Below are 27,435 nucleotides of genomic sequence, written 5' to 3'. Positions count from 1 at the left end.
TGTCATGTATTAAAAATAGCTTGCTTTTCTACACCCTGTTTTTTTCCTGGAGGGACCTTTTTCCTGAGCATTTATTTCCAGTGTTTGGTGCTGATGAGTCAGTTCCATGTAAAAATCCCTCCCTCCTGCCAGGCAGAAACAAAGCTCTGCAGTTGTTTGTCACTGGGGAGATCTCCTCAGAGTGGATTCCCACAACAATTTTCTGTGAAATTTTATGTTCAGAGCAGGATGCAGACCAGCGCTCTCTTTATAGTTCCTTCTGTGACTTTATTGCAATCCCTGAGCCTTAGGTTCCCCATTTGGGAACAAAAGCAACAACACCAAACTGATTACATAAATCGAGATAGAGCAACATAAACCAACAGAACAGGAACTTGGTTTCAGTCTCGATACCCAGAGAGCACATGTAGTGTCACATTCTGGGCTTGCTGCACACACAGCAGTCACACCCCAAGCTGAAATGCAGTGAGTAAGATTCTATGTTAAGACTCGCTTCCTTACAGCCATTTTCCGCAGCAGAGGCATACCAGGGAAAGCCAATAGGTGGCAAACTGCAGCCTTCCCTCTGATTTGGACACCTAAGGGCAGTGGATTCCTCTCTATCTCTTGCAGCACGAACAGCTTCTCGGTGCTGTTATTGAGCGGTAGATCGAGTTTGACCTTTGGATCTCCCTGTAGGCAGGGACAGTGCAAACAGAAGCATCGTTCAGCTTCAAAGCAAACAGTTAGAAGTGTGGAGTTGAACAAGAAGGTGAAGCACAGCACGGGCGCCGCGCTGCTCTCTGCTCAGTTCTGCGGGCAGCACGTTCGGCAGCGCAGCTCTGCAGTAAGACGGCGGCGCTGCGGGCAATGAGTCGGGCACGGGCCGGCAGGGCGCGGAGCGGCAGGCGGGGCTACGGCAGGGAGCGGCCCAGCCTCGCAGGGAACCCCGCCCTCAGCCGGGTGCCGCCCCGCAGCGGCTGCCATCAGGCCGTGGCTGCAGCGCCCCGGCCCCAGCTGCTCCGCGCGGCCGCTTGCCGCGCGCCAGGCCGGGCCGCGCCTTCACACCTCGGCCACGCCGGAAGTGACGTCATCGCCCGTCGCACGGCGCACAGTGACGTCAGAAGGGCCGCAGTGCGGCAGAACGCGCGGCTTCCGGTCCTCCCGCGCTGTCACTTCCGGTGCGGCCCGGCGAGTCGCGCCGTCTCTAGGAGACGTGCGTAGTGACGTCAGAGCCGGGCGTCGCTGCCGGTCAGCCGGTGGCCGAGGCGGTGCGGGTGGTGCCGGCAGGTAAGGCGGCGATACCGGGCGGAACCGGGCCCTGCGGCCCAGCGGGGCCTCTGTCCGACGGGGCTGAGGCTTCGCTTCCACCCCCGTGCGAGTTCGAAGGGCGCCGTGAGGGGGCGGCGGGGTGGCCCGTCCGGCTGGCCGGCCCCTCCCGTGCTTTTATCGCCTCTTCTTCGTCAGAGGCCGCGGTGGGCGCCGCCATGGGGGAGCTGTTCCGCAGCGAGGAGATGACTTTGGCCCAGCTTTTCCTGCAGTCCGAGGCCGCGTATTGCTGTGTCAGCGAGCTGGGCGAGCTGGGGAAGGTGCAGTTCCGTGATGTGAGTAACGGCGGAGGCAGGAGAACCGGCCGGGCCACGGGAGCGGCCCGCTGCTCCCCGCCTGCCCCCTCGTTGCCCCCCCGCTCCCATCTCTGGGGGTCCCTGACATAAGGGTGGCGTCGAGGAAACGTTTTTCTCTCGGCAGCTGAACCCAGACGTGAATGTGTTCCAGCGGAAATTCGTTAATGAAGTCAGGAGGTGTGAAGAAATGGACCGAAAGCTCCGTACGTCCCTCGCTGCGTCCTGGTGCTGCAGCATTTTTGGGGAAACAAGTAACGTAGTGTAAGCCTAGAACAGCATTAAAAGGCAAAGTGCAGTTTGGAGAACTGAAAGCTGCCTTTCTTCTGTATGTCAGCCAGTCAGGCTGCATCCAAGGATTCATTTCCTGGTTGAAAAATAATCTGATTGCACCATTTTGTAGGTGAAAGGACTTGCAGATCAGCTGATGGGTGTGGGTTAAAGGAGTGATAACTTGACATTAAGGTGTCTTTTCAGCTAATGTTGATGGTACTGTCTTTTCAGGATTTGTTGAAAAGGAGATCAAAAAAGCAAATATTCCTATCATGGACACGGGTGAGAATCCAGAGGTGCCATTTCCACGTGACATGATTGATTTGGAGGTAATAACGTGTCTTAAGACTTAAGTAGTGTTTGAGCTCGGTGAAAACATGTGGCATCAGCTCTATGGGCAGACATCTGTTGTATTTAGTGGTAGAGATTCATTAGCCATGGGCCCCACTCACTTGAAACGCATCCTCATCATCAGTTTGATTTTAATTCACCAACACTGTTTTGCTTTCACATTTATGCAGATATGGCTAAAAGTGAAAGGCAGTGCTTTGACTCACTTAAAGAAGTGAAATTCCTGGAAAAATGTTTGGCAGCATGATTTATAGTGACTGGGTCAGAGCTGAGGTTTTAAGGGCTTGTGGTGATGTGAAGAATGCTGCGAGTCCTACCTGTAGTGGAGACTGCATGAGTCTGAAGGGTTTCAAGCAGCCCAAAGAAAATGTCACAAATAGTTTGTGTGCAGCCTCCATCATTGTATGCGAATCTCGTGGGAGCTTAAAGCAGCCTGTGTTGTTTTAATAGATTTAATAGCACTTATTTATTCAATTGCTTTAAGGCACTTTTTTTTTTTCCCTCTTCTTTCTTGCAGGCGAACTTTGAGAAAATTGAAAATGAGCTTAAAGAAATCAACACAAATCAGGAAGCTCTGAAAAGAAACTTCTTGGAGCTGACAGAGTTAAAATTTATACTGCGTAAAACTCAGCAGTTTTTTGATGAGGTCAGAGCACCGGGGGTGGGTCGGCGCTCGGGCAGCAGGTTCTTGTCCCCCAAACTGCCATTTGTATTCTCAAATATTTTCAGTTGTTGTTTTGGGCAGCAGTTCCATCTTCCTGCTTTATCTAGGAAAGCTTCTCAGTTATTTTCCGTTTCTCATGCACTATGCATAGCCACCCATGATTTACCTCTTCAATTTTTTTTAACTTAATGGTTTCACTAAAAATATGCAAAATAAAGTACCAGTAGTTCTGAAAGCATGTTGGCAGGACGGAAATTTGCAGGTACAGTGAGCAAGAGTTTCTTCGTGATGTGTGCAGATAAGCAGTCATGCCTCCGTTACACAGAGGTATTAAAATCAAACTTCAGTGTTTGAAATGTTGTATGGAGATTGTTCATTAAGTCGTAAGACAAAGTTCACTGAAGTTAATGGATTTATTTTTAACGTGTTGAACCTTTGATCAAGCCCCCAAAACTTTTAGAGGTGAGTTCTGGAGGAAAACAGAGCTTAAAATCAATAAGGTTTTGTCAAATGAGAGCCAGGTCAGAGAGGGACGTACATCTCTGGTGTCACTCGTGTGTATTGGCCTAAAGCCTGAATAACAGAAAACCTGTCCTTCATCTTAAAGCATCAGTATCTCAAAAGCCAGGCAGTTTTCTCAAAGAGCTCCTGTGTGGCTGTTGAGTAGTAAAGACACGGTTTTTGCTGAGAACGTCTCCAGTCTCCTCTGATCAGCGATTTGATCAAAGAGTTCTTATTGGATGTGGCTCCTGGTGTTCACAAAGGCTGTGATCAAGAGGAGCTGGGCTCCTGCAAACTTCAGGCCTTTTACCTGACGGTTTTTTCTTGGCTCAGGATGGTGCCTGTTCAGGCAGTAAGATTATTCCTGTGCCAAAGCAGGCCTTCCTTGCTGCTGGTGTAGATACTTGTGTGTGATCTGTTGGTTGCTCGTGGGGTTTGTTCAGAGCTTAAAGACTCGTCTTCGAGTGTTGAAAGCCCACCTGGAAGTTGCTGAGAGTCTCTGTGGATGACCAGCATGAACTTGATAATCTGTTACATAGCTGCATTCAGATGCTGATTGGCTCTCCTGTTCCAAGTGAATATTGAGTAAAGCCTCTTGCACTTGCATTAATTGCACTCATCTAGCGAGAGCTGCCTACTGCCTTTCTTCAAGGACAGTGTGAACATACTAAAATTAATTTCCTACTTAAAAATCTGTCAGACCTTGCATAAGGAGTCCTTGTGTCAGACCTCCGAGAACTGGGCAGTGAAGGTTTAGATGTTTATCCTCCTGCTTGGTGACTGTATTCTGCAATAATAAAATGTCACGTACTGCTGCAGATGGAAGCAAACTGAGCAGTCCGTGTGTGAAATCCACTGAAGTTGTCGAAACTTTGACTATTTCTCTTCACACTGTGATCAGAAAGCTGTGCGTGAGGTCCTGGCTAGCCCAGGCCTCCTGGGCATTGTGCAGTCCTAGGTGTCCTCAAACACTGATGCTTTACTTTGTCATGCTGTCATTTGTACGGTACCTTCAACACTGGAAGACTTTAATGAGTTGTAATCAAGATTATGCTATTCATAGTAATAAGTTGCACAAGAAATGGCTTGCTACTTAGTCTTTTGTATTTGGCATTTGCTGTCTGGAGTTTCTGCAGTGGGGGTGGGAGGTTGTGAAGCTCTTTCAGGTCTTGCTATGACCATTCTTGTTAGCAGAGCCATTTCTTGTTTCAACGCTGTGTTGATGATTATGCTCCTTTTCTTAGTCTTCTTGTTTTTGCTTATAAAGAACAGTCTGGGCTGGAGAGATTTCTCTGAAAGTTTTGCCATAAGCATCCTAAAGTGTGAGCGTAAAAGAAGACTGGAAAAGTAATGGTTAATGGCATGCAGTCCCCGTCTCTCTTCCCTCTAACTCTCTCATCATCTGCTTCTCTTCTGTTTGTTTCGCATCTGTCATTTCTGCCTGGGCTCTGGGTTAATAAGCGAGGTGGTGAAATGAATCCCCTGTGAAAATTGATTTTGGTTTGGATCGTGACCTGGAAGGGGCTTGAATTGCATGGTGCTGTGGGCAGCAATCCAGAGCCAGCACAGAGCAGAACCTGAATCGAGAGCGTGGAAAACTAAACTTTCCTCATACCTTGAGATTGAAGGTGCTGATGAGGGTGAACACTTAAAACTGAGTGTGACCTGATGTCACACAACAACAAAAACACATAAATACAACTTCACAGTGACTTGGATGTTTTGCTCACTGCTGGAGGCAGCTCTTGCTCAAAGGACATTTCCTGGAGTTTCATCTTTCTGCATCATTGCTGATGGCCCTTTGATTTCCTTATGGTCTCTCCACTTTCTGTTTGTTAGCTCTTTTAACACTGACACACCTTTAATTCCAGAACGGAGCGGATCTTACCGCACCAATTTCTTTGTAGAAAGAGCATGATCATCAAATTAAAGCACTTGGGAGAAAAACTTAAGTGACACATTTGGTTTTTTTCTTTTTTGTACAAGTAAATTCTTCTGTATGTAAATTCTTGTTTAGTGAAGTCTAGCCGTCTTTTTTTCCCACAAGCTGTTTGGTAGTTTTGCTGAGCAGGGCTCCTCTTTGTTTTGTGAGCTGCCCCACGGGAAGGGCGCAGCCCCAAGAGGGTCAGAGGCGGCGATAAACATGTATGCAAATTCTCTCCCAAATGAGGAGGATCCAAAGTTTTCACACGTGCTGATATTTTTTGTTCTGTGTGCTGAAATGTGGTGATCAGCAGCTGTGCTTCAGCTAGACTGGCACTGCCTCCCCTGCATCATCAGAGCACCTTGCTGGCTGATAAATGCAATACAAGCCTCTTGAAATCCTAACTTTGTCTCATTGTTCTTCAACGTTCTGAGATCCTAATGTCAAATGATTGCTGGTATGTTCAGTGTGTACGTTTTCTTTTGGGGTACCAAACTTTTGTTGTGTCCTCTATGGAAACAATGTGAATATATTCATGGAGTTTGTTTGATGCTGCAACAAGTTGAGTTAAAGATGAACGAACCAGAGCTTCGTTTTACCTTTCCAAAGTAAATTAGGGGCTCCCCTACTTTTGTAATGTCTGTAAGCTAAAGCAAATGCGTGGACAAGCTGTTGAGCTGCATTTTGTCAGCCTTACAAAAGCTTTCCTTGCCCATAGTGCTTCCATTTGGGAGGCAAGTAGAACGTTGCTGAGTTTTCCACTAAAATTATCGTGCGACTGTTGCACAGATGAAGGCAGCGTGCTGTGTTCACAAACTGTCTGTGTGCTTTTGCAAGGCTGTGTTGCATGTTCTGCTCTCAAACTCTACCTTCAGGTGTTTTGTAGCAGTCTCCCCTGCGCTGCGGTGGGGAAGAGCTGTTCACAGAAGGTAGAATTTGGCTCTCTGTGCGTTTCTCCATTTCTCTATATACGCTGCAGAGGTAGAAATCACTGTGTTGTGGGGCTCTGGATGAAACACGAAGGTGGTGCACAGGAGGATGTGGTCTGAGCATCCTTCCTGACTCAAACTGCTGATTCTTACAAGCTATGTTCCCAGGAATTCTACTCTGCAAATTTCCTGCAGTGAGGGACTGTGTGAACTGCTTCCTGTTTTAATGCCCACTGGTCAGGAATTGAAAGCATCCTCAGACTGCCTCAAGCAATACATCTCACTTGTCTGGGATAATAAATGCAGTGAACGGGGTAAATATCTTGAAGAATAAATGGATTTAAGCACTAAGCCTGCTTTTAAGGTGCAAGAACTGTGTTTTTCCTGGAGGGGGGATTTTTTACAGCCAGTAAGGAGCAATTGTTACCTGGCACTTGCAGTCAGAATCAGCAACAAGATCTGCATCACAGCGATGTGACGAGAAACATGGAATCCATCGAAAGGTTGTCGCCTGGTTCCAAGATGAGAGGGAACTGGCTTGTGATTGAGACGTGGCAGAAGGCAGACATGGGCAGGGCGCGTGCATCTTGCACCGTGGTTGTAGGACTGCACTGCAGAGTGGAAAGCTGCCCTAAGGTTAGATGAACTGCCGGACTCGGATGAACCGCGACCTTCCGTCTGTGCCAGTGCTGTGTGTGCAGCTGCACAGGCGCTCTGAGTGCCTTCAGCATCTTCATTAATACGCAGAAAATGCTCAAACAAGGCAAGAGTGAATCAGCATCTACTTTTTTTTTTCTCTCCATTTTGAGATGTCAGAAAAGATGAGTAAAAAAAAAAACAACAAAGGTTCTTGGGAACATAACTTGTATTTAAAGCAAAAGATTCTCGGTATTCTACCTTTCTTCAGACTTATATAACCCACAGCCTGTTTGTTCTGTTGCAGCAGCCTTCAGACCTTGTTCAGGAGCTTTGCTTTGCCATTCCATCTTTTCCTCTTGTTGTTTTCCTCCTTGTGTGATTCTTACTGTCTTGTCTATCACCTGTCTCCTTCTTCTGCTGTTTTGTTCTGACTTTTGTCTCCCCAAACCATCTCCTGGTTCCTCGTTCCCTGCATGCCACTAACTAGTTTCATTAGATGTTAATTGATTTGTGAATTCAGGCTGAATTGCATCATCAGCAGATGGCGGATCCAGACCTGTTGGAGGAATCCTCGTCACTCCTGGAGCCAAGTGAGATGGGAAGAGGTGCCCCCCTGCGGCTCGGGTAATGGCAATTTGTGCTGTCTTCTGTCTTGTGTTAACGCAGCTGCCTTTTGGTCATCCTGCAGAGTCTGCAGTGATTTGAGCACTGTTGTTGCAGGATTTAGACCGTGCTTGAAGCAGATGAAGGCTAACCTAAAGCTGACTGCCGGTCTGCTCTTGTCCTGCATACGTGAACTTCTACATGAGGAACTGTACCAGTCTATTCCTTGTAAATTGTTCTGTTTGCTTTTTCAGACACTGAGCTCTCACAGCTTTGTTGAAACCAGTAACTGTGAGCATGTACTACCATGAAAAAACGGTGGTTCTGTATCTTTGTCACAGTTAGGTTTGTTAGCTAGTTTCCATGACAAGGGGGTGAAGGGACCCACGGATCCATGCCCTGGGAAGAAGCTGCTTCCGGGCTGTTTCCACACCTGTGTGACTCTGTGTGGGCACAGGGATTTGAGTCAGTGGGGTCTTCTGAAGCTCATCCCTGGAACGCAGTCAGTGGTAACGCTGACCTCTCTATTCCTCCGCATGTGACGTGCCAGGAGCCTGATGAAATGAGCAGCAGTGGGCTTAGAAACTGTATGCCTAAAGGCATTTGTGTCCTCTTCTAGTCAGTAATTTTTTTAATGGACAATACTGTTAAGTCTCAGAGCTTGGTGTCGTGCTGCTGTTTGTGTTCCATCTCTGCGTATGCAGAGGACTTCCCGCGATGCATGAAGAATGACTTTCGAGACGAGATTTTGTAGCTTTCCCCACGCTGCCGAGCTCCAGCTGGTGTCGGTGCTGTGGGCGCAGGGCTCACGCTGTGCCTCTCCAGGTTTGTGGCCGGGGTGATCAACCGCGAGCGGCTCCCCACGTTTGAGCGCATGCTGTGGCGCGTGTGCCGAGGGAACGTCTTCCTGCGGCAGGCCGAAATCGAGAACCCGCTGGAGGACCCGGTCACGGTAAAGTTACCCGTCCTTACGGTGGCTAAAGGCTCAGATGTGTAGAAGGATCCACTCGCAGTTTTATGCCTCTTGCCCTCCTGAGCTCCACCAAGGCAAGCTTTTGTGTTGCAGCTCCTCACAGTGCCTCCTTACCGCATTTTAGGCTTCAGTGACAAAAGGAGAGATGGGCGATAAGCCCTGCTGCAGGGGGACGAGCATAGTTGCCTGTCTGCCACAAGCACGCAAGTGCAGCTGGTGTGTGGACTAGACTTCCATGGACGAGAGGCTCTTTCAGATAGCAGCAGTGCGTGGCAGCCGAGGCTCATTCATTTTGAACTTGGTGCTTTTCATAATATCTTAACCAGAAATTTAAGTGCACACCTGAGAATGGTTGGCTTTTTTGCAAGTACAATTAGTAAATCTTGTAATTGGGGCTGGTTTTACATAGAGTCCTCTCTGCTCAAATATGTGGACAATGTGCAAATTTTTGGATCTTAAAGTGGGGAAAAAAAAAAAGAAAAAGGCTGCATGAAAGCCGCACTGGAACGAAGGCGGCGTATTAAACTCACTAATTGCCTCTGTTTCTCATGCAAGGCTCCCTTGTTCTCCTGTCCTAACTTCTGGGGGCTGACCTGTTCAGTTATCTGTCAGCAAGGAGAGGCTTTGTTTTTAATGCGCAGCACTTCCTTAAATTGAGGTTACACCTAATGTAATTAATTTCTAGACATTATGGAAATATTTCCTAAGTGAAGTAGAACAATAACTTGTCAACAAATGCAGGAAAGGGGAACTGGCTACCAACATGAAAACAGCTGTGCAAAGAATGTGCTCTTGGCCTCCCTGGAGAAAAAAGGCCGCTGAACTCCATCTTTTTTTAGTTCACTCTTTTTGCTTGATTCTGTCGTCAGCTGCCCACAGTAAGTGATGATACATCTATTCATTGCATCCCTTTTCTTCTGGCCATTTTTCCCAGATTTTCATGTTTAGTCTGTGAGATAGGATAGAAAATCTAGAACATTTTGCTTCAGTAAGCAGAAATACAGAAGTGGTATTGAGGCCAAGAAACCCTGACTCTGATCCTTGTGACTTTCTGTGTTAAGGTGCATTCTTGACTCGCTGTGCAGTTTTGGTCTCTATGTGTACAGATTCCAATGAGGGGAAAGTAGGACACTGTTGTAACTCGCTGTAATGCTGATATTTGGAGCTGGCTGAGCTGTTACAACACACCCTTTCTTCTGTTCTAGGGGGACTATGTGCACAAGTCTGTATTTATCATCTTTTTCCAAGGTGACCAGTTGAAGAACAGAGTCAAGAAGATATGTGAAGGGTACGGAAGTTACTTGGAAGGCTTAGAGCTGGGCATCTTGCCGCGTGTAACACTCAGAAGAACGCTCTCAAATATTTGAAACACATTGAAATGGCTTCATATCCACAGTTTTCAGCTCCTTGCTCTGCGATGACTGTGGAAGTACATACTTAGACAGCAAATAAAATGTACCAGATATAGCTGTATCATTTGCAGTCACACTGGCTGCTCCCTAAGCCTGTAGCGCTCAAAGCAGACAACTGCTTTTTGTTAGAGAATGCCTAAAAGCAACGGGCTTTGTGCTGAACTCTCGCGCAGATCTGTCAGGCTGCCAGCAGGCAGCACTGTCACAGGAGACCAGCAGTGACTGCTTCTAGCAGCAGCTGCGTTGGCATGATAGGAAGCACCCTGAACTGGGTGGCCAATCGACTTCACAACGGTGCTTTTAGACTGTGTTGGTGCAGGGAGCAGAGGTGGTGTTTGGTTTGCTTTTTGTTTCTTCAGTATTCAACTTTGTTTTGGCCTTAAGCAAACTTCTATACCCACCTGATTTGAAGGCTGAAGCAGTGCTTGGCTGGCGTTGCTGACATTAAGATGCTCCTTGCTTTATTTCTGTGTTTAGTCTCAGCCATCTGTTTCCCTCTGGGTTAATGTTTCTCCCATCTTTGTTACTAAGGCTGCCTGTGTGTCTTTCAGATTCCGTGCCTCCCTCTACCCATGCCCAGAAACACCACAGGAGCGGAAGGAAATGGCTTCTGGTGTCAACACCAGAATTGATGATCTCCAGATGGTAAAATAAATGCAGTCAATACTTGTTTGTGTAATTAATAGTTAAATTCATCTTTGGGTCCTATTAAAGAGAATCGTTTTGGCCTTGTTAGGTGACCATACTTTCAGCTGAGGGTAGCTCGAGACCAGCACTGAGCACTGCAGGAAAGCTGCTGGAGGCTTTCTGCTCCTTTTCTTTTTCAGACTTGAGAGTGGTGGTTTGGTCTTTGCTGTGTCTGAGCAGTTAATTATATACATGTAAATGGTGTCAATATAGACCTGAATACCAGGGAGCAGAGAGGAATGTGCATGAGTAAGAAGATACTGTGCTTCCAACTCTGAAAGCGTGCTTGTATAATTGCCTGTTTCATCTTCAAGAGCTTAGAAAACATTTTTAAACTTGTCTCCATGTTGAGATAACGATGCTAATTTTAACCTATCGAGCTTTTCTGTCTGTCTTCATGTTTTCACCTTCTGCTTTCCTAAAGAGTTTCTGCATTATGATTAAACTGTTGTGCAGCAGCCTAAATGCTTGTTTAAAAGCAGTCAGCACACAAAACTATGAAGTGCCAGCTCTGAAATATTTGACATTTGCTTCAAGGAGAAAAGGCCGTATGTCATAATGCAGAAAAACCAGAGGGATCTAAGAGAAAATCAGGAGAAAGTTCAGGAACTTGGTTGCATTTTCATGGCTTATTTGATACAGAACCCGTATCAGGCTGGGAGATTTGTGGTGCAGCTGTTTAGTAAAGTAGATAAGAATGCAGAAGCAATTTGACTGTTAACATTCAGAGCTGCATGTGATAGCTGTGCCCTGTGTCCTCACTTTCCCTTGAGTCTCAGACTTTCCAGGCTGGGAATCTGACTTTGCCTGAGTTAGACACGTTCCAGTTGGAAAACACTCAGTAAAACACACTTTATCCTTTTCAGGGGAAAAAAAAAGTGTTGTGATGTTATTTGGGGTTTTTAGGAGGTTTTCAGGTGCTGTGCGGATCGCCTGCAGGACTCTTCTCTGCTCTTTTAACCTGGGTGGAGGAAAGAATGTTCTCTGTTGTCTCTGAACAGCTTAGCTCATTGTTTGAAGTACCCACTGACCTTGGGGTTGGAGGAGGAAAGCAGTCAGACTATACCTGGAAAGAAGCCCTAACCCTTTTAGCAGAAGGGAGTAATTAGTATGGGAACTAAAGCGTCACAGCGTGTGGAAGTGCTGTGCGTGGATGGGGCCAGGGCTTATCCATCCATTGTCTGTTGAATAAGGCTTGTCTTGTTGGTCAGCCCTGCTGTGCTCTTTGTATGCTGTGAGTTTTGGCTGCTGATTTTGCCTCATCTTTGTCTCACTTTCCACGAAAGGTGCTGAACCAAACTGAGGATCACCGCCAGAGAGTTCTGCAGGCAGCTGCTAAAAATATTCGGGTCTGGTTCATCAAAGTCCGCAAGATGAAGGCCATCTACCATACCCTGAATCTGTGCAACATTGATGTGACACAGAAGTGCTTGATTGCTGAAGTCTGGTGTCCTGTTGCTGACCTCGATTCTATCCAGTTTGCCCTCCGGAGAGGCACTGTGAGTAGCTGCTGCACAGCTCCTGTCTGCTGTTCAGGCAGATCTCAGCAAATGCAACAGGAATTAATTGATTTTTCTGGAAACCGCTTCTTTAGACTGCTCCCATCAGCCCTCACAGAGGAGAGTTTGTCTAACGTGCAGGAGTGGTGGCTGATAGGTATTCTGCTGTGCACCTCACTTAGTTACAAAAATGTTGTGTAAGCCTTCAAGTTCAGGAAAGTGCCGTGATAAAACATCTTCCTGTGTTGGAGTCATTTGGTCAGCCTGGCTGTGCTTTGCAGTCCTGCTGTTTTTACATGCAGTGGAACTTAAAGGAACGATCCAGAGCTTTAGCAAGCTCACTCCCTCTGCTCAGGTAAAAATGAAGAGTTGGGTGCCTTGAAAATTTTATTTCTGCTGTTACGCGACAGGGAGAGCAGAGGAAATTTGGCAGCCTTCTTCAACGGCTGAAGCATCTTCCATCAGGGAAGCAGTCTACAAAAATGAAAGCCTGTACTTCTCCAAATGCTGGCAGGAAATAAATGTTTTACTCTGTCTTCCATTGGCCCAAGGAATTTGCTAATCCTGATCTGTTCTTTTTCTTTTACTTCCACAACAGGAGCACAGTGGTTCCACTGTCCCATCTATTTTAAATCGGATGCAAACCAATCAGACCCCACCAACATACAACAAAACCAACAAGTTCACCTGTGGCTTTCAGAACATTGTTGATGCTTATGGCATTGGAACTTATCGGGAAATAAATCCAGGTAGATCCATACTTCAAGAAGTAATGAAGTAATTTCTAGTCATGGTGTTCCTCCATTGCCTGTCCTGTGTGAAAATGTCTAATATGGGGCTTTGCAGCCTTTGGCAGCGGGGAACAAACTTTGGAATCCGCGCTGTAGTAAATCTGGGCCTGGTCAAATACAGTGCATCAGGAGTGCCTTTCTCTTACAGCCCCATATACCATCATCACCTTCCCGTTTCTGTTTGCTGTGATGTTTGGAGATTTTGGCCACGGAATCCTGATGACTCTGATTGCTATCTGGATGGTGCTTAGGGAGAGTCGTATTCTGTCACAGAAAAGTGACAATGAGGTAAGGAGAGGCAGTGTGCTCAGCTTTGTGTGCAGTACAGAGCTGTGACTGGATTTACTTGTATCTCCCCCTTTGTTATTCCTTGAAACAGGAAGCACGCAAGCAGAATGCCAGTCTGTACAGCATAGACTGAGCTGCATGTTACTTCATAGTAACAGTCAGTTTCTTTGTTTTTGCTTTCAGAAATTTGTAGGAAATTATTTCTTTTAGACATTTGAAGGAAATCGTTTACTGAGTGCAGTTGGACACTAAGCTGCTATAAATGAATCAACCAAAGCCAGATCGGATCATAAAGGCTTGCAATCATTGCACAACTCCTAGTGTTTGTGCACACAAATGTGTGCATCTCCATGATTTTATTTTTTCTGCTGTTCTGGACAAGTCTGCTTTGCTCAGGGCTTAGACTGATAGGAGATGAATCAGTTAATGTCCATGGACAGAGCGTGGAGAAAGCTGGAACAGGGTCAGCACTGCTGAGTTCCAAAGTGGTGCTGCCAGCTGGGGTTTGCATCACTCGTGGAGTGCAATTTATCCCCTTTAGCTAATCAGCCTGCTTATCCTCCACATTCGGGTTCTGTTCTTGCACAGTTACCTCTTGCACCCTTGATCTCCCTCAAAACAGATGCTGTGCTGTCAGTCCATGGGCCAGCATTGCTTGTTCTGCTGCCTGCTTTTGCTGTTTTGTTTGTGTGAGACGTGTCCCTTGTTCTCACAGACTTTCTCCTCTCCTCTTTTCATATTAGATGTTCAACACTGTTTTTAGTGGTCGATACATCATCCTGCTGATGGGGCTGTTCTCCACTTACACAGGCCTTATCTACAACGACTGCTTCTCCAAGTCTCTCAATATGTTCGGCTCGTCGTGGAGCGTCCGGCCGATGTTCTCCAAAGCCAATTGGTCGTGAGTAAATAGTTCTTAATTGAATGAAGTGTGACAGTGGCAAGTAGGTGATTTGTCTTTCACCGTTGTCTTACCAGTTCTGGAAGACAAAAACTTCTGGACTCAGTTTCAGGTGGAGTAGGAAGAGGGGTGCAAATGTGACACCTCTCGAGTTGCGAACCTGCTTGTTTTCAGGAAACTCACAAAGATGCACTTTATCACCTTTCCCATTGACGTAGCGCCATTCCTGTCCCTCTGTCTTTTCCTTGTGACGCAGCGTAACAGGTCAAGAGTCAGGTCTGTTCCTGGAAAATGTTCAGGGCTGCGTGGGAACCTTACAGTTCTCTCATTTTGAGATATCCCTTGCACTCACAAGGAAGAATGCTGTTAGTTTTAAAAGGAGGTCAGCGTTGCTTGTGCTGACATGTTATATAATCTGCTTACACCCAAACAGAGATGAACTGCTTAAGACTACTCCTTTGCTTCAACTGGACCCTGCTGAAGCAGGAGTGTTTGGTGGCCCCTACCCCTTCGGCATCGACCCGGTAAGAGCTCTTCCTTCCTCTGCTGTCCTTCAAGAACATCCTGTGTGTAAACACAAAAGGATCTGTTCGAATCACTCTGAAAGTTTTCCATATCCCAGCAAAAGGTGTTTGAAATAGTCGTGAGTGATGAAAATGAATCTAGTTCCAAAGAGGCAGGTGCAGGGTGGAAAGACTTGGGACAATGGCAGATTTCTTCCTCACCCTTTCCAACCTGCATTTTAGTCACATCTGGGATGAGATTTAGAAATCGCTTTGTGAAGTTACTTTTTTTCCTACTTTGGAGAAAGCCAGTTCTCTTTCCAGTCAGTCTTGGAAATGTAATTTCTGAGTAACAGTCAGTTTGTAGCTGCCTGTTTCAATAACGCTACTCCTATGCTTTTAGGATTTGATAGAAAAATTTGCATGTGTTCCACATGAAAGATGAGGTGGCAGAAAGTCAGAAGTTACGTGTAATTTCTCGTTGAAATGTATGAACAGGTTTTCTGTCGAGATAACAGCCCTCTGCACTCCTTTCCTGCTACTTTTGGCAAAATGAAAATAAGCAAGGTTTGATTCCTGCTCTGATGGTGGGATCAGTGAGGGTTCTTATCAGAAAGGTTGTCTGCTGAGCTTTCCTGAGCAGATCTCTGTATGACAAACACAGGTTAGCTGAAGCGGAACACTTTCATTCTTGTGTGTTTTCCTTTCGCTCCGTGTTGGGCTGACTCACTGTTGCTGTTTTTCACAGATCTGGAATATTGCCAACAATAAACTGGCCTTCCTCAACTCATTTAAGATGAAAATGTCTGTGATTCTTGGCATTATCCACATGCTCTTTGGTGTCATGTTGAGTCTTCTCAACCACATGTAAGAGCCTGATTCCTGTTTTTCTGATGGGAGAGGAGGGAGAATTTCTCTGGGTCTAGTTTGTGTATCAGTTTAAGATGCAGAAACCTCAGACTTTAACCTTCTGATTGAAAGGCATGGTAGTTATTTCTGTGTGTGCATATAACTACACGAGTCAAGTAATTAACTGTGTTTAAGCCCTAGCTCTTACAGAAATGCACAGCCTCTGCAGTTTTGTCACCAAACTGCTTTTTCCTTCTCATGTGAAGTTTTTGCCCTACATCAGACTAATGCAAACTAAATGTAATTTTAAACTTTCCTCTTTTTATTTTCCTGTAGATATTTTAAGAAGCCACTGAACATATACCTCGGATTTATTCCAGAGATGATTTTCATGTCCTCGCTGTTTGGATACCTCGTTATTCTCATTTTCTATAAATGGACAGCCTACGATGCTCACACATCAAAGGAAGCCCCAAGCCTTCTAATACATTTTATCAACATGTTCTTGTTTTCCTATGGTGATACCAGTAACAAGATGCTTTATAAAGGGCAGGTGTGTACTGCTTTTTGAATCGTAAGGTCAGAGGTGCTTTGCGATGTTCGTCTTTGATCGACCTTATAATCATTGTAAAATTAAGCACTTTGTTAGAGAAGAAATGTGGCATTGTTTCCGAAGCCCGATGCTGTGCAATGTGGAAGAAAGACAGATTTTCTGTGCAGAGAGTTTATATCAGTCTGAGCACATCAGCTGTGGCTCCAGAAAACGTGGATCCAAATCAGCAGCGGGAAGTCAGTAGGAATGTTGCCTGCACCTACAGTGCAGTGCCTCTGCGCCCAGCAGCTCGTGTGAATGCTGCTTGCAGGCCCCTCATCTGACCGGTGTCAGTGTCACCTTGTGTGCAGGCAGCTGCAGTCAGGTATCAAGTACAGCACATCTTGGAAGAGAGAGTGTGTGACGCATCCACGTACTCTGGGAATTCAGTCATTCAGTGTTGCTTAAGACTGCCTGAAAGCGTTTGTGTGAACATGGACTATCACTAAATCACCTGAGGCTTGTTTCTTTTACAGAAAGGACTCCAGTGTTTCCTCGTGGTGGTGGCATTACTGTGCGTGCCGTGGATGCTGGTAGCTAAACCTCTGGTCCTTCGCCACCAGTATTTAAGGAGAAAGCACTTGGTGGGTGACGACTTCGTATGTTTTCAGTATGAGAACAAATTATAATTGAAAAGCTGTTTTCCACCTTGTCCTTGGTATGTGGGTTCACACAGTGTTACAGACCTGTAAAGGCTCTCTGCGTGTTCCTGGCCATTGAGGCAGGCAGCTGTTACTGGAGGCGAAGCATTGCCTGCCTGCTCCTCAAACTGGATCCAGAGTCAAACCAGCTTTAAAAACCCTGCCTGTTGGTATTGATAAAAACACTAAAACCGCCTTGAGTATTGTCAGCTGGTTCAGGAACCCAGTCTTACTTGTTGCTGGATGCACTTCTGGGCCTTTGCTAGGGTGATGATGTAAAAGCAGTGGAGTTAGCTTCATTGGCCTGCAGACTTAATAGCCATCTTTGGTAAAGCAGTTCAGATGGTTTAAAAAAGAAGATAGCACAAGTCTATTTCTTTTTTATGTGAGACTATCTCCTGGGGTAATCTCTAGGTTTCCAAGTGTATTGTAAAGAATCCTTCCTAGAAAATGCAGGAACTTGGCACGTGTGCACTGGGGATCTTGAAAACTCTCCCTGCATGTATGGCAGATAGCTTTTAGGATGTTAAGCGAGTCAAAGATCAGTCCAGTTAAAGACACTCCCTCTCCCTTCTCTGACCATCTTTCATCCTCCCATGTCCCCTCCATTCGTCTCCCTTTCTCTTTTTGTCTTCCTCCTCCTCCCCTTCTTTTCTTCCATTCGCTATCAGGAAGGGCAGCCCGTGGAGGCCCAGGTCAGCACAGTCCCGAACGCGCAGGCACTAGAGGCAGCAGCGGCTGCAACAGTGAGTGGAATTAAAAATCACCTGATGGATTTGTATCGAATTAACGAGAGAGCACGAAATGTTCCTGAATTCCATAAGTGAATGACTACTGCACCTTTAGGGTGAAAGAGACTTTCTCTTGGAAAGAGCAAAGTTCAGCAAAGCTGATGCATTCTGGAAGAGCTGCCAGGCTGCTGGATAATAGTTACATACGCACAGAATGCAGGCACCTCTTTGCAGGAGTGTTGCTGAAATCACAACCTGCAGAGCGGCACAAGAGTACCTTGCTGCCACATCCCCCCAAGTTAAGTTCCCCTTTTTCCTTTTCTTGCGTATTTGTTTAAGCGAGAGTAGGATTTCTTTCATTGAAGCATTTTTGTTTACATTGTGTTCCCAGGCATTTTAGTGATGGCCTCCCAACATCACGGCAATAATTACTGGTTTGGGGCATCTGTGCCTGTGTGGCACTTTGACTTAAAGCTGCTGTAATGAGGTGGTGCACAAATAAGCTACAGGCAGCCCTTCAGTGTGAAAGCTTTCTGGGAGAGCAAGGATTGCAGCAGCTCCAGAACTTCATCCCTTCCCCTGTACATCATATTTTAGATGGGTTTTAGTTCTGAATGCCACCTCTCTAACAAGCTGAAGTCTTTCAAGCTATGAAACACGTTGTACTTTGTGTCAGAGGTGATTTGGGGACAACTTCTTAGCTGTTGGCTCCTGTTTCTGTTATGAAATCTTAAGTAGCTACACAGGTCAGAAAAGACAGTGCATCTCTTGTGCATAATTCATCCAACACATTAAGTGCATCCAGTAAGAGAAGCTGTGAGTGAAGATGTTTGCTTGAAGTGTGGTTAGAACTGTGAAGTTGGTTGGAGCTTTTGGAGCTGTGGGAAGTTTGGCTGCAGAGAACAGACACAAGTTGAGTGTGAGGGAAGAGTTTCAAGGTGCAGATTCATGCAACCAGGAACATAGAAGTGGAATACTGATACTATTGATCAGTAACTACTGATATTTTTTTTTACTGTGATAAAAATTGTAGTAGAAGTGCTATCTTAGCTAGAAATGTAGCCTGGCTGTTTTCATCTTATTTCTGTTTTCAGAGCATAAATGCCTAATTTATTTTTTTTAGAAACATCCCAGCCAAATCTTAAATTCATGTCTGATATTTTGGGCAAACGTTCAGCGTTAAGCAGAAGCTGGCCTTTAAGAGCAGATCAGCTAAAGAACAGCACGCTGAGCAGCAGTGCTGCTGGACGCCAGAGCCGTGCAGTGTGGGAGCAGTCGGCTCTCAGAATCTCAGTGCTTCATTTTTGCCAGCCCTAAACTTACCGAGAATTAATGTTGCTACGTAGTTTGTTTGCATTCCATGTCACAGATGACCCCAGTACAGTCCTGAGGCTGAGCACAGGGATTTTGTTCCCATTTGTGGCACTTTAGTTTGCTTCTGTAGGTAGGTCAGTCGGAGGCGTTCACGTCAGATCAGTCACAAGCATTCTGTGTCTTTGGAGCACGTGGCAGGAAGGAGGAGTCCTGCAGTGCGGTGCCACTTGCTGAGCACAAGTCCAGAAATTGTGATGTGCCACTCAGGCCTCCGTAGCGCGGCGCACATTTAGAGCGCAGGAAAGCTCAGCTTGAGAGCGCAGTCATGGTGAGCCGCTCCCTGCGTCCGCTCTCGGCTGTGAGGCTGTAGGTGCCTGCCGTGAGCCTCACGTTAACAGTGCCTGCAGTCACTGGGTGGCTCTCAGAGGGTGTCAGATTGGTTTGTGGCTTTACTCTTTTCTGCTTGGAGTGCGGTGGGTTTATGGCTGCCAGACGCTGAATGTCAAAACAATTCTCTATAAAAGGAACTGCTTGCACAACGCAGAATTTCCATGTGAGGGAAAGTCTGATTTCCCACGTGTGTTGCTGTGCCTGACATGGTGTGTGTGCATTTCTGAGCCACGGTGTGACTCGTCCCACCTACAACAACAGTGGTGTTTCACTCGGGTTCTCCATGCTTGCTTCACAGCTGCTGTTGTGCAAAACATTGGTCTGTTCACATCAGTTACAGCAAACGTCCTCATGAGAGATTGGGCATTTGTTTTACTTAGGTTTGCAATTACTTTATAGAACGTATCAAGTATTCATTCAGACCTTTTTTCCCAGCCTTACAGGATTCAGCATCTTTTCTATCCAAACTGAGAGAAGGAATTGTACAGCTGATTAAACCTGGGCTTTAATATTTTGTCTTCTTCTGTGAGCAACTGCTGCTGTGCACGGAGTCAGAAGAAGCTTCTGCTGTCATAGTAAGCCACAAACAACACTTTTTATTCTTTTTTTTTCTGCGTGTATTAGGGAACACACAACTTTGGTGGGATCCGGGTGGGCAATGGACCGACAGAGGAGGATGCTGAGATCATCCAACATGATCAGTTGTCGACCCATTCTGAGGAGGGGGAGGAGGTAAGTACCTGAGCGTCCTCTCTCAGTGCACGTGGGAACAGAACGTGCTGGTTTGGCTGTATTTTCCAGTTGTTTAGATAGCAACATTCTCAGTGAAGTGTTTTCATAGCAGTAAAGTACTGCAGTCTTCTGGTCATTCCCAGGACTTCAAGGCAGGGAAAAAGTATAATTTGCAGGCAAAGGGAAATTTAGTTCTGTTTGTCTTCATTAGAAGGAACCACCATCTCACAGGCTGTGCAGTGAGGGTTGCAGAGTGCTTTTGCTGTTTGCTTCTCTACTGTTAGCCACAACCCAAAGCCATTTTTCTATAGTAGTGGGTTCCTACCTGTATTTGTTCTGACTGCTGGGGTTGCACTGCCTGCTTTGCCGTACTGCTGGTAGAGAAGAAAAAGGAGACAATCTCTTTTAATTTGGGAGTTTGTTGCTCCACGTAGTGCATGTGATTTGTTACTGCTTCACCGTGTCGTGTTTAGGAGGGGATGATTGAATGTGTTCATGATTAATGTTGATTGAGACACCACACTAAATGTGAACTTATGTTTTCAAGCCTACAGAGGATGAGGTGGTAAGACTACAGCCAGCTTTGCTGCACTCATGTGTATCTGGAACATTTCCCATTGGTGTAAAGCACACACTGAATTGAGCGTTATGTCATGGCATCTTTTCCAAAAGATCCAGCTATTGCCACGCTGCAGGCCATCTTTAATCCTTCATACAGTGTCGCACCCACTAACAGACCTCTGATTACTTCATTTATTCAGCTTGTCTGTCTTATCCCCTGTCTGCAGATCTCTTAGTTCACCCAGAAAGCTGTTAAGCCAGAACTCTGAAACTGAGAAGTTTATGCTTTAAGCTTCTGAAGAAGTCTCATTTGCCTTATGTTGTGTCTTTGGTAATTCTGCATTGCAATAAAGCACTTAAAGCTGATATGCCCCCCCCACCCCTAACTGACTTCCATTTTAAGGACAATACTGGTTGTTGCCAATGAGAAAATACAGCAAATCTGGCCCAGTTTGCATATAGTTCAGCAGCTTAATTAACCTGCATTTTTTCTGTAGGAAGAGAGGCTCTGTTCTGAGAAACTGCTCATTCATAAATAGTTGTAAGAATTACGAGTATTGAGTGGGTTCTAGGAACTCCTGTGCAGAATTCATTGCAGGTGTCAGGAGATCAGTAACCAAATTTGTTACGAAAATGTAAAGGCCGTGAAAGTAGAGTAGTTTTGCAAGAATGATGTTGTCTTAAATGATGCTGAAGGTGGTTCTGTTGTGCGGAAGGTGGACCTGTGGTGTATAATTCCATGTGGAACGGGTGTTAATTCTGTAATCCTCTGAAAAATGTGTAAAACCACCCCAACGCGGGGATCCTGCTGAGCCTTCAGCACAGTGATGGATTCTCTCCAGCAGCTGCATGAGGCTGAATTGTCATTGCTGAAATACTCATCGCGTTCCATCAGTTGCACGCTGGTGTGCGATGTGTGCTGGGAGGTGGCACTGTTTGCTGGGACAGTTTTTGCTAAAGAAGGTCGCAGCTCTCACTCTGTGGAGGAAGAATTGCACTTCTGACACTTGGTTTAACTTTGCTGCTTACAATATTTACTGAGAGCACAGTCAGCACACACGCAGCCTGCTGTGCATGCCTGCAGTGCGGGTTGCTCCATGTCTTTAAAACCACTTTGACTTGACTTAAATATGAGCAGTTTCTGAAGCACAGATTAAATCCAAAATGTACGGAATGCTTTCACAAGGTGAACAGTAAGAAACTGTCCTTCATGGCAGACTTCCTTATGATTTCTTAATTATTATTTCAGAGATTCACGAATTGTTCAGGTAGGGCTTTCTCAAAACTGCTTTGTGCATTATTTTTGCTTTCAAAGAGGATAAGTCATGTTTTGCAAAGCGGTCTTTTCACAACGGTGCGCAGTATTGACTTGGCATACCGTCTCTGTTCTTGTAGAAGCACATGCAGCTTCCCAGTGAATTCATACGAACACCATCTTGTTGCTGTACAGTCTTTTCCTGGCAAAGTCAATGGCAGAATTCAAGATATCTTGATTTTGTACAATAGGGCATGAAAACAATCATTAAACTACAGCAGTGAACTGTGATTCTCCAAACCCAGTCAGACAGGAGAATTTGGTTTTAATTCATAAAACTGACATGCTAACCCAGGAGAAGACAGTACCAGTGTCTGAGTTCAAACACGATGTCCTCGGTGGTAGCGCCCGGTAGTTGCTCGTTCTCCCAGCCCTTCCTGCCTGCACATCTCGCAGCTCTCTTCATCTTCTGTGTTCGCTTTGCAGTTTGACTTTGCTGACACTGTGGTGTACCAGGCCATCCACACCATTGAGTACTGCCTGGGCTGCATCTCCAACACTGCGTCCTACCTGAGGCTCTGGGCTCTCAGCTTAGCCCACGCACGTGAGTACTCCTGGGCTGGGAGTCCAGCTCAGTGCCACCGATGGCCTGGGCAAAGGGCAGCAGCGCCGGCGGCTTCCCCAGAGCTCGGCTCTGCGGTTCGGGCGCTGCTGGAGGAGGGCAGAGCTGTGTGTGAACAGCACTGTCTGCGTGCACAGCACCCTGCTGACAGCCGCCTGGATCTGGAAGGATGGGTGGGATTGGAAGAGCGCAGGGCTGCTGAGCAGTGGGCCTGCACTGCGTGCGGCAGTGGGCAGCAATGTCCTGACATACTTGCCTGCAAAAACTCTTGTCTCTCCTGTGTTTCCCACTTCATTCCGGTGGAAGATTTTTTTTTCTCGATCTCGCTTTCTGCTCTATAAGAAAACTGCAGCTCTCTCGTGGTTGGATGCTCTGAAATGAGTCCTCTCCTCTCTTCTCCTGGCAGAGCTTTCGGAGGTGCTGTGGACCATGGTGATCCACACTGGGCTCAGCGTGAGGAGTCTGGCTGGAGGCTTTGGCCTTTTCTTCATTTTTGCTGCTTTTGCTACCCTGACGGTGGCAATTCTCCTGGTCATGGAGGGCCTGTCTGCTTTCCTCCATGCTCTTCGCTTGCACTGGTGAGTTACAGCAATGCTCAGAAATCATGAGCTCAGCATGGAAAGGAGATTGATATCATGTGGAGAAATGCACATCTTCCAGAAGATCGTGCTGGTTGTTACGCAGTGAGTGAGGCTGTAACACTGCGGTGGTGGATAATGCTGTGGTGAGCTGGTCATGTTCAGAAGTGCTGGAGGACCATAACTCTTCCCTAAACATCCTACAGAAGATGTGCTCTGACAGCAAAAAGTCTTAAGTATGGTCAGAGATTTCACTCTTCATTCTGTTAATGCTCTCCTCTCTCCTTATCATAGACATAAACTTGCTTAGAAATTGTGGAGAGTAGCTGAACTGTAATTAAAAATGAATTAGACCAGAGCTTTGTGAACAGTAGGATGGGAACCCTGTGCGAGGTGAGTGAATGTGCTTCTGGCTTTCAGTAGGATCGCTTTTTGTTCTGCCCTTTGGTCTTCTGCCTGGTCCTGTAAGCACAGAGAGCAAAGTGAAGTTCAGAAGGAGCTTTCTGTTTTGCTTAAATGGAAGAAAAACTGTTCTGAACACTTCTTAAAAGCAGTCTCCCAAGTGGGAAGTCTGTGCCTTTCAAAAGCGAGCAGAAACGCCCTTTCTTGCACTTTCCTCCAGTTTCTCAGGAGTGGTAACTGCGTCCCTTTGCTCTCTGTGCTGACAGCCTACTTGGGTGAGCACTGAGACGTTCCGGCCGTCCCTGTAGCAAAGTGAGTGGAGGTGGACCAGGAAATGCAGGGCTGGCTGTAGCCATCTTGTGCTGAGGGAGCCCATGTGGGGGCTGCTGCTGGAAATGGCTGCTGGGTGGTGCTTCTGTTTGCTTTCCTGGCTTCTGGCCTAGGAATCTTCATACCAGGCACTGGAGGCCTTCTTGCTGGCTGGCGTTTCCTCATCCTCGTACTGCTGTCACTGTACTGCGTGTTGCGTCAGTGTGAAGGGAGTCTTGCACCCCCTGCCCAGCACTGCTGCTAACAGTCCAAGAGCAGAGCGAGCAGAACTGGCTGTGCGTGGTGTCCCTGGTCTTCAGTGTGTGCAAACTACAAGATTTTTAAACTCTTGTTTGTCTGGAGCGTGGCGCTTGGTGGCACGTTGCTGCATAACAGGAGGTGCACGTTTCTGAGTGCTCTTCTTTGGCAGATGTAACCCTTTTTACTCAAAGGAATGGCCTCAGTTAGGAAAGTGTGTTCTTGTTTTTGTTCATTTATTTGTTTTTTTTTCTGTAGATACCAATTTTGTGTTAATAATCAGACTGCATTTAAGGATACTGCTCACAAAGCATCTGAATCAAGTGTGAGTGAGAGGATACAGCTCAGCAAAGAGAGTTTTTCACATTGTAAAATGTGATTAAAATGATCTGGAAATGTGTAAAGGGAAGATAGATGCAAGAATGGCAAGCAAAGAGGAAAAAAAACAGATAAGCAACAGCAGTAAGCATGCAAGTCACAGGTGCTATGCACAGCGTAGCAGGGCCTTGTTGGGAGCTGCAGAACTGAAGCTCTTCAGTCATATTTCCCCTGTGTTTCAAACTTGTAAAACCTTAAATTACATTCTCCAAGATAGAACCTGCTCAAGTTTAGTCTCTGAAAAGCAATCTGAAGGCACTACTTCAGACTGAATGTGACGTGCTGGGATTGTTTTGCTTTTGTTTGGATTTCCATTATCAGTGGAGTGAAAAGTGCACCTGCAGATGTTCAAAACAACGTGCTGTTAACATCCCTTTTTGTTTCCAAACCTGAAATTGGTAAACTTCCAATGGTTTGTATGGGGGAGGGGGACAAAATATCTGTGCTGGGAGGAGCAGATCGGATTTTGTTACTCTGGGAGGAGAGTCCCCTATCTGGAATTCTGAAGGTGTGGGTGGTTCATCCTTCCTGGAAAGGGAATCGTTTAGCACACATCTCGTTAGTGAGAAGAATGGGTTCTTCTGAGAGTTCTACCTATCAGTGCCAGTTGAGGAGGACTTGCTGTGTGCTTTTGCAGAAAGCATGCATTCCTTCTGCAGGCTGGGTTCTTCTGGGGCGTTTTGGGGTGGAGAAAGCACTCAAAGTGCTGCCAAGATTGCGATTCCGTATCAGTTCTGCTGGAGCTTGGTAGCTGCCTTAACTATTCCTTTCACTGCAACATCACTGTACTGAAATATAATGCTGTGTTTGCTTTTTTTTTTTTTGCTATCTAGTTTGACATTGATGTTAATGTATCTTTTCTTTAAATCTAGTCAGATATTCCAGTTGAGCAAACACAGTTTGTCCAAAAGGAGAAGATGGTAACTGGAAGCAAAGCAGGCTCCCAGCATCATGGGTTGATGCAGAAATAGTTTCAGTGTAGCCACCTTCAGCCTAAAGCAGCATTTTAGGCTCTGTTTTAGGCCTGACTTGGACATCCCTGGGAGGCGCTGATGCTTCTTGTGGACTTGAGAGAAACATAAGTGTGCTTTTTCTTTACCATGTGCTGCCTGGGCTGTTTGCTGCTAATTCATGCATTGAAAGGCCTCACGCCTCAGCACTGCTGAGAATCCAAAACTACCACGTAGGAATTTACCTTGTACCAAACAAAAGTTGGGTTTCCTGCTCTCTCTCTCTCCAGTTGCTTTCTGCTGGGGCTGTGAGCTGCCCGGTTTTCCAGACATTTTGACATTCTGTGACTGCCTGTTGGAAAATCCTTGCGACTGCAGCCTGACGAGCGCTCAGCTGTCACTGCAGAAAAATCTGAAGCAAGGTGTTTGTTTCATTAATGCAAGTTGCCAGACAGCATTGTCTGCTTATCGACAGTGCAGTGCTGTCCAGTAAATACTCTTGCAGAACTTGGTCAATGTTGAGACGCAGCTCAGCAGCAGAAGTAGCACACAGGCAGGGAGCGTTCCTGGGGACAGCATTTTCTGATTCCAAAAGGGACCTCGGGGTCTGGGTGTTCCTCTGCACAGTTCAGGAAACACTCAGACGTTTAAGCTGTGGCATTTAGTTGAACCACTTCAGTAGTTCTCCAGGCTCCCAACAGCCGCTTCTTTCAGGCACTCAGCCGAGGCTGGTTGTAACTCAGTCTGTCCAAAAGGCACTTTCAGATGTCAGGGTCAGCTGGAACAGCTCATCATTGGGGTTAAAATTGCATTTACAATGGGTTCTGTGTGAGTCAGACACCCAACCAGCTGCCTCTTGTTTTCCCGTTGCTTACGGAGTCGTTCCTGAGTCACTTATGGAGGTGATTGAGGTTCCTGAAAGCTGGCGCCTGTTGGCGAGGAGCCCTTCCTCCCACGTGGAAAATCCTGCTCATCCCAGGGATTCCTCTGCAGGCCGCTCTGATCTCATCTACACCAACAGGCAGCAGAACCTATTGGGGAAAACGTTGTGAAGGTTTCAGTCCTGAGCTCTGCCAAGAAACCCCTTTTTGCCCTGAAATACCAGCGACTTTGGATTTTGCCTCGATTTCAATTTGGGAAAAAAAATAACTGAGTCTTTTTCTACTTATTCTGAATTGTTTTGAACTGCCGTGCCATTTGCTGTCCCCTGATTCCTGCAGGCCTGGTGTTCTGGTGGACCACGCAATGGAAAGTTTTTCTCATGAGGCTCATGAAACACCATGCCTGTTTTTAGCGTGACCCACGGGATTCTTTTTTCTCCCCCTATTTGGCCGTTCCCATTGCTCAGATCTCCAGAATAATTCTTTTTTTAAGCCGAGTTATTGGGCACACCAGGCTGAGCTGCGTGCCCTGTCAGAGCGCACGCCCTGAGCTCAGGAGTTGTGTGGGTTTAAATCAAATGCGCCTCAATAACCAAGCAGCAGTCGCTGGTGGTGGAAGTCAGCAGCATCACGAGGCTGGATGTTGCTGCAGCTGAAACGGCCTTTTGGTAACGTGACCGTGTGTGCTGCTCAGCAAGCGTGGTCAGGGGCTTCTTCCTGTTTTTGTTGCTCTTTGTGTTGCCTGTGGGTGGAACCGGAGTGCTGCTGTGCTCCAGAAACACCAGAATGGTTTTTGTGCCAGTGGGAGTGCTGCATTATAGCATCTTCCATTATATCTGTTATAAAGGTCAGATTATATATGCTATATGTATAATTCTATAATACAATATTGTAAATATATTGTAGATATACCTCTATAATCTTTAAAGATTTACTTTTTATAGTCAATAAGCAACTACTTGCTAATCTCTAACTCCTAGGAGAGACCTGCCTTCCTAACGAGCAATTTCCTTCCTTCTCTTGCAGGATCGAGTTCCAGAACAAGTTCTACACTGGCACGGGCTTCAAGTTCCTGCCGTTCTCCTTTGACACCATCCGCGAGGGGAAGTTTGACGATTAGCATCCCCTGAGCTGCACCCCGAGCTTCGTGTCCCGTCTGTGTCCCCATAGCGAATGTAACTTATTGCAGCAGTCTGAGTGTGACCGGGAAGCTGGGAAGCCGCGAGCTTCGACGTTCCTGGGTTAATGAGTGATCCTGATCAAGAAACTTCTCCCTTAAGTTACCGCTGCCGCGTGTCGCTGTGGTGTAACTGTGCTGCTGTGCTGTGAATTTCCTGCCGGGTCTGTCAGGGTACTGTGAGAATAACATGGGCTGAGGAGCACAGGGACAGGAGGGCGCAGTACCTCCATCCTGCATAAAGCCTCCTGCTCAGGAAAAGAGATTTCGGAGGAA

At 46.3% G+C, this 27,435-nt stretch overlaps 1 protein-coding gene across 9 annotated transcripts; it reads left to right on the top strand.

The window, feature by feature from the left end:
• The first annotated feature begins 1,132 nt into the window (after positions 1–1,132).
• ATP6V0A1 (ATPase H+ transporting V0 subunit a1) lies at positions 1,133–27,435 on the top strand. 9 transcript variants are annotated; one of them, XM_052699993.1, is made up of 23 exons: positions 1,133–1,269; positions 1,447–1,583; positions 1,729–1,807; positions 2,106–2,203; positions 2,743–2,871; positions 7,424–7,506; positions 8,311–8,437; positions 9,664–9,746; positions 10,422–10,515; positions 11,844–12,056; positions 12,655–12,805; positions 12,996–13,135; positions 13,879–14,036; positions 14,470–14,560; positions 15,288–15,406; positions 15,725–15,941; positions 16,457–16,564; positions 17,293–17,367; positions 19,681–19,788; positions 20,336–20,353; positions 22,091–22,208; positions 22,633–22,804; positions 27,009–27,435. In XM_052699993.1, exons 2-23 carry the CDS (start codon positions 1,467–1,469, stop codon positions 27,100–27,102), a joined length of 2,592 nt encoding a protein of 863 aa, XP_052555953.1. In that variant the 5' UTR covers positions 1,133–1,269; positions 1,447–1,466; the 3' UTR covers positions 27,103–27,435. The 9 variants fall into 9 exon arrangements, 8 of the variants coding, with proteins under 8 accessions (XP_052555953.1, XP_052555950.1, XP_052555956.1 ...); XM_052699990.1 differs by having other exon boundaries at positions 7,403–7,506; XM_052699996.1 differs by lacking the exon at positions 17,293–17,367.

Source organism: Tympanuchus pallidicinctus, unplaced genomic scaffold (genome assembly GCF_026119805.1).
Source record: "Tympanuchus pallidicinctus isolate F22 unplaced genomic scaffold, pur_lepc_1.0 scaffold39, whole genome shotgun sequence".
Taxonomy (NCBI): domain Eukaryota; kingdom Metazoa; phylum Chordata; class Aves; order Galliformes; family Phasianidae; genus Tympanuchus; species Tympanuchus pallidicinctus.
This window is presented reverse-complemented; position numbering and strand designations above follow the sequence as displayed.

Excerpts from the sequence above, each read along its gene's own strand:
- ATP6V0A1 (XM_052699990.1), top strand. The coding sequence starts at position 1,467 with ATGGGGGAGCTGTTCCGCAGCGAGGAGATGACTTTGGCCCAGCTTTTC. Across the intron at positions 13,136-13,878 it reads CACAGAAAAGTGACAATGAG|ATGTTCAACACTGTTTTTAG; the intron begins GTAAGGAGAGGC and ends TTTTCATATTAG. Across the intron at positions 15,942-16,456 it reads AGATGCTTTATAAAGGGCAG|AAAGGACTCCAGTGTTTCCT; the intron begins GTGTGTACTGCT and ends TTTCTTTTACAG.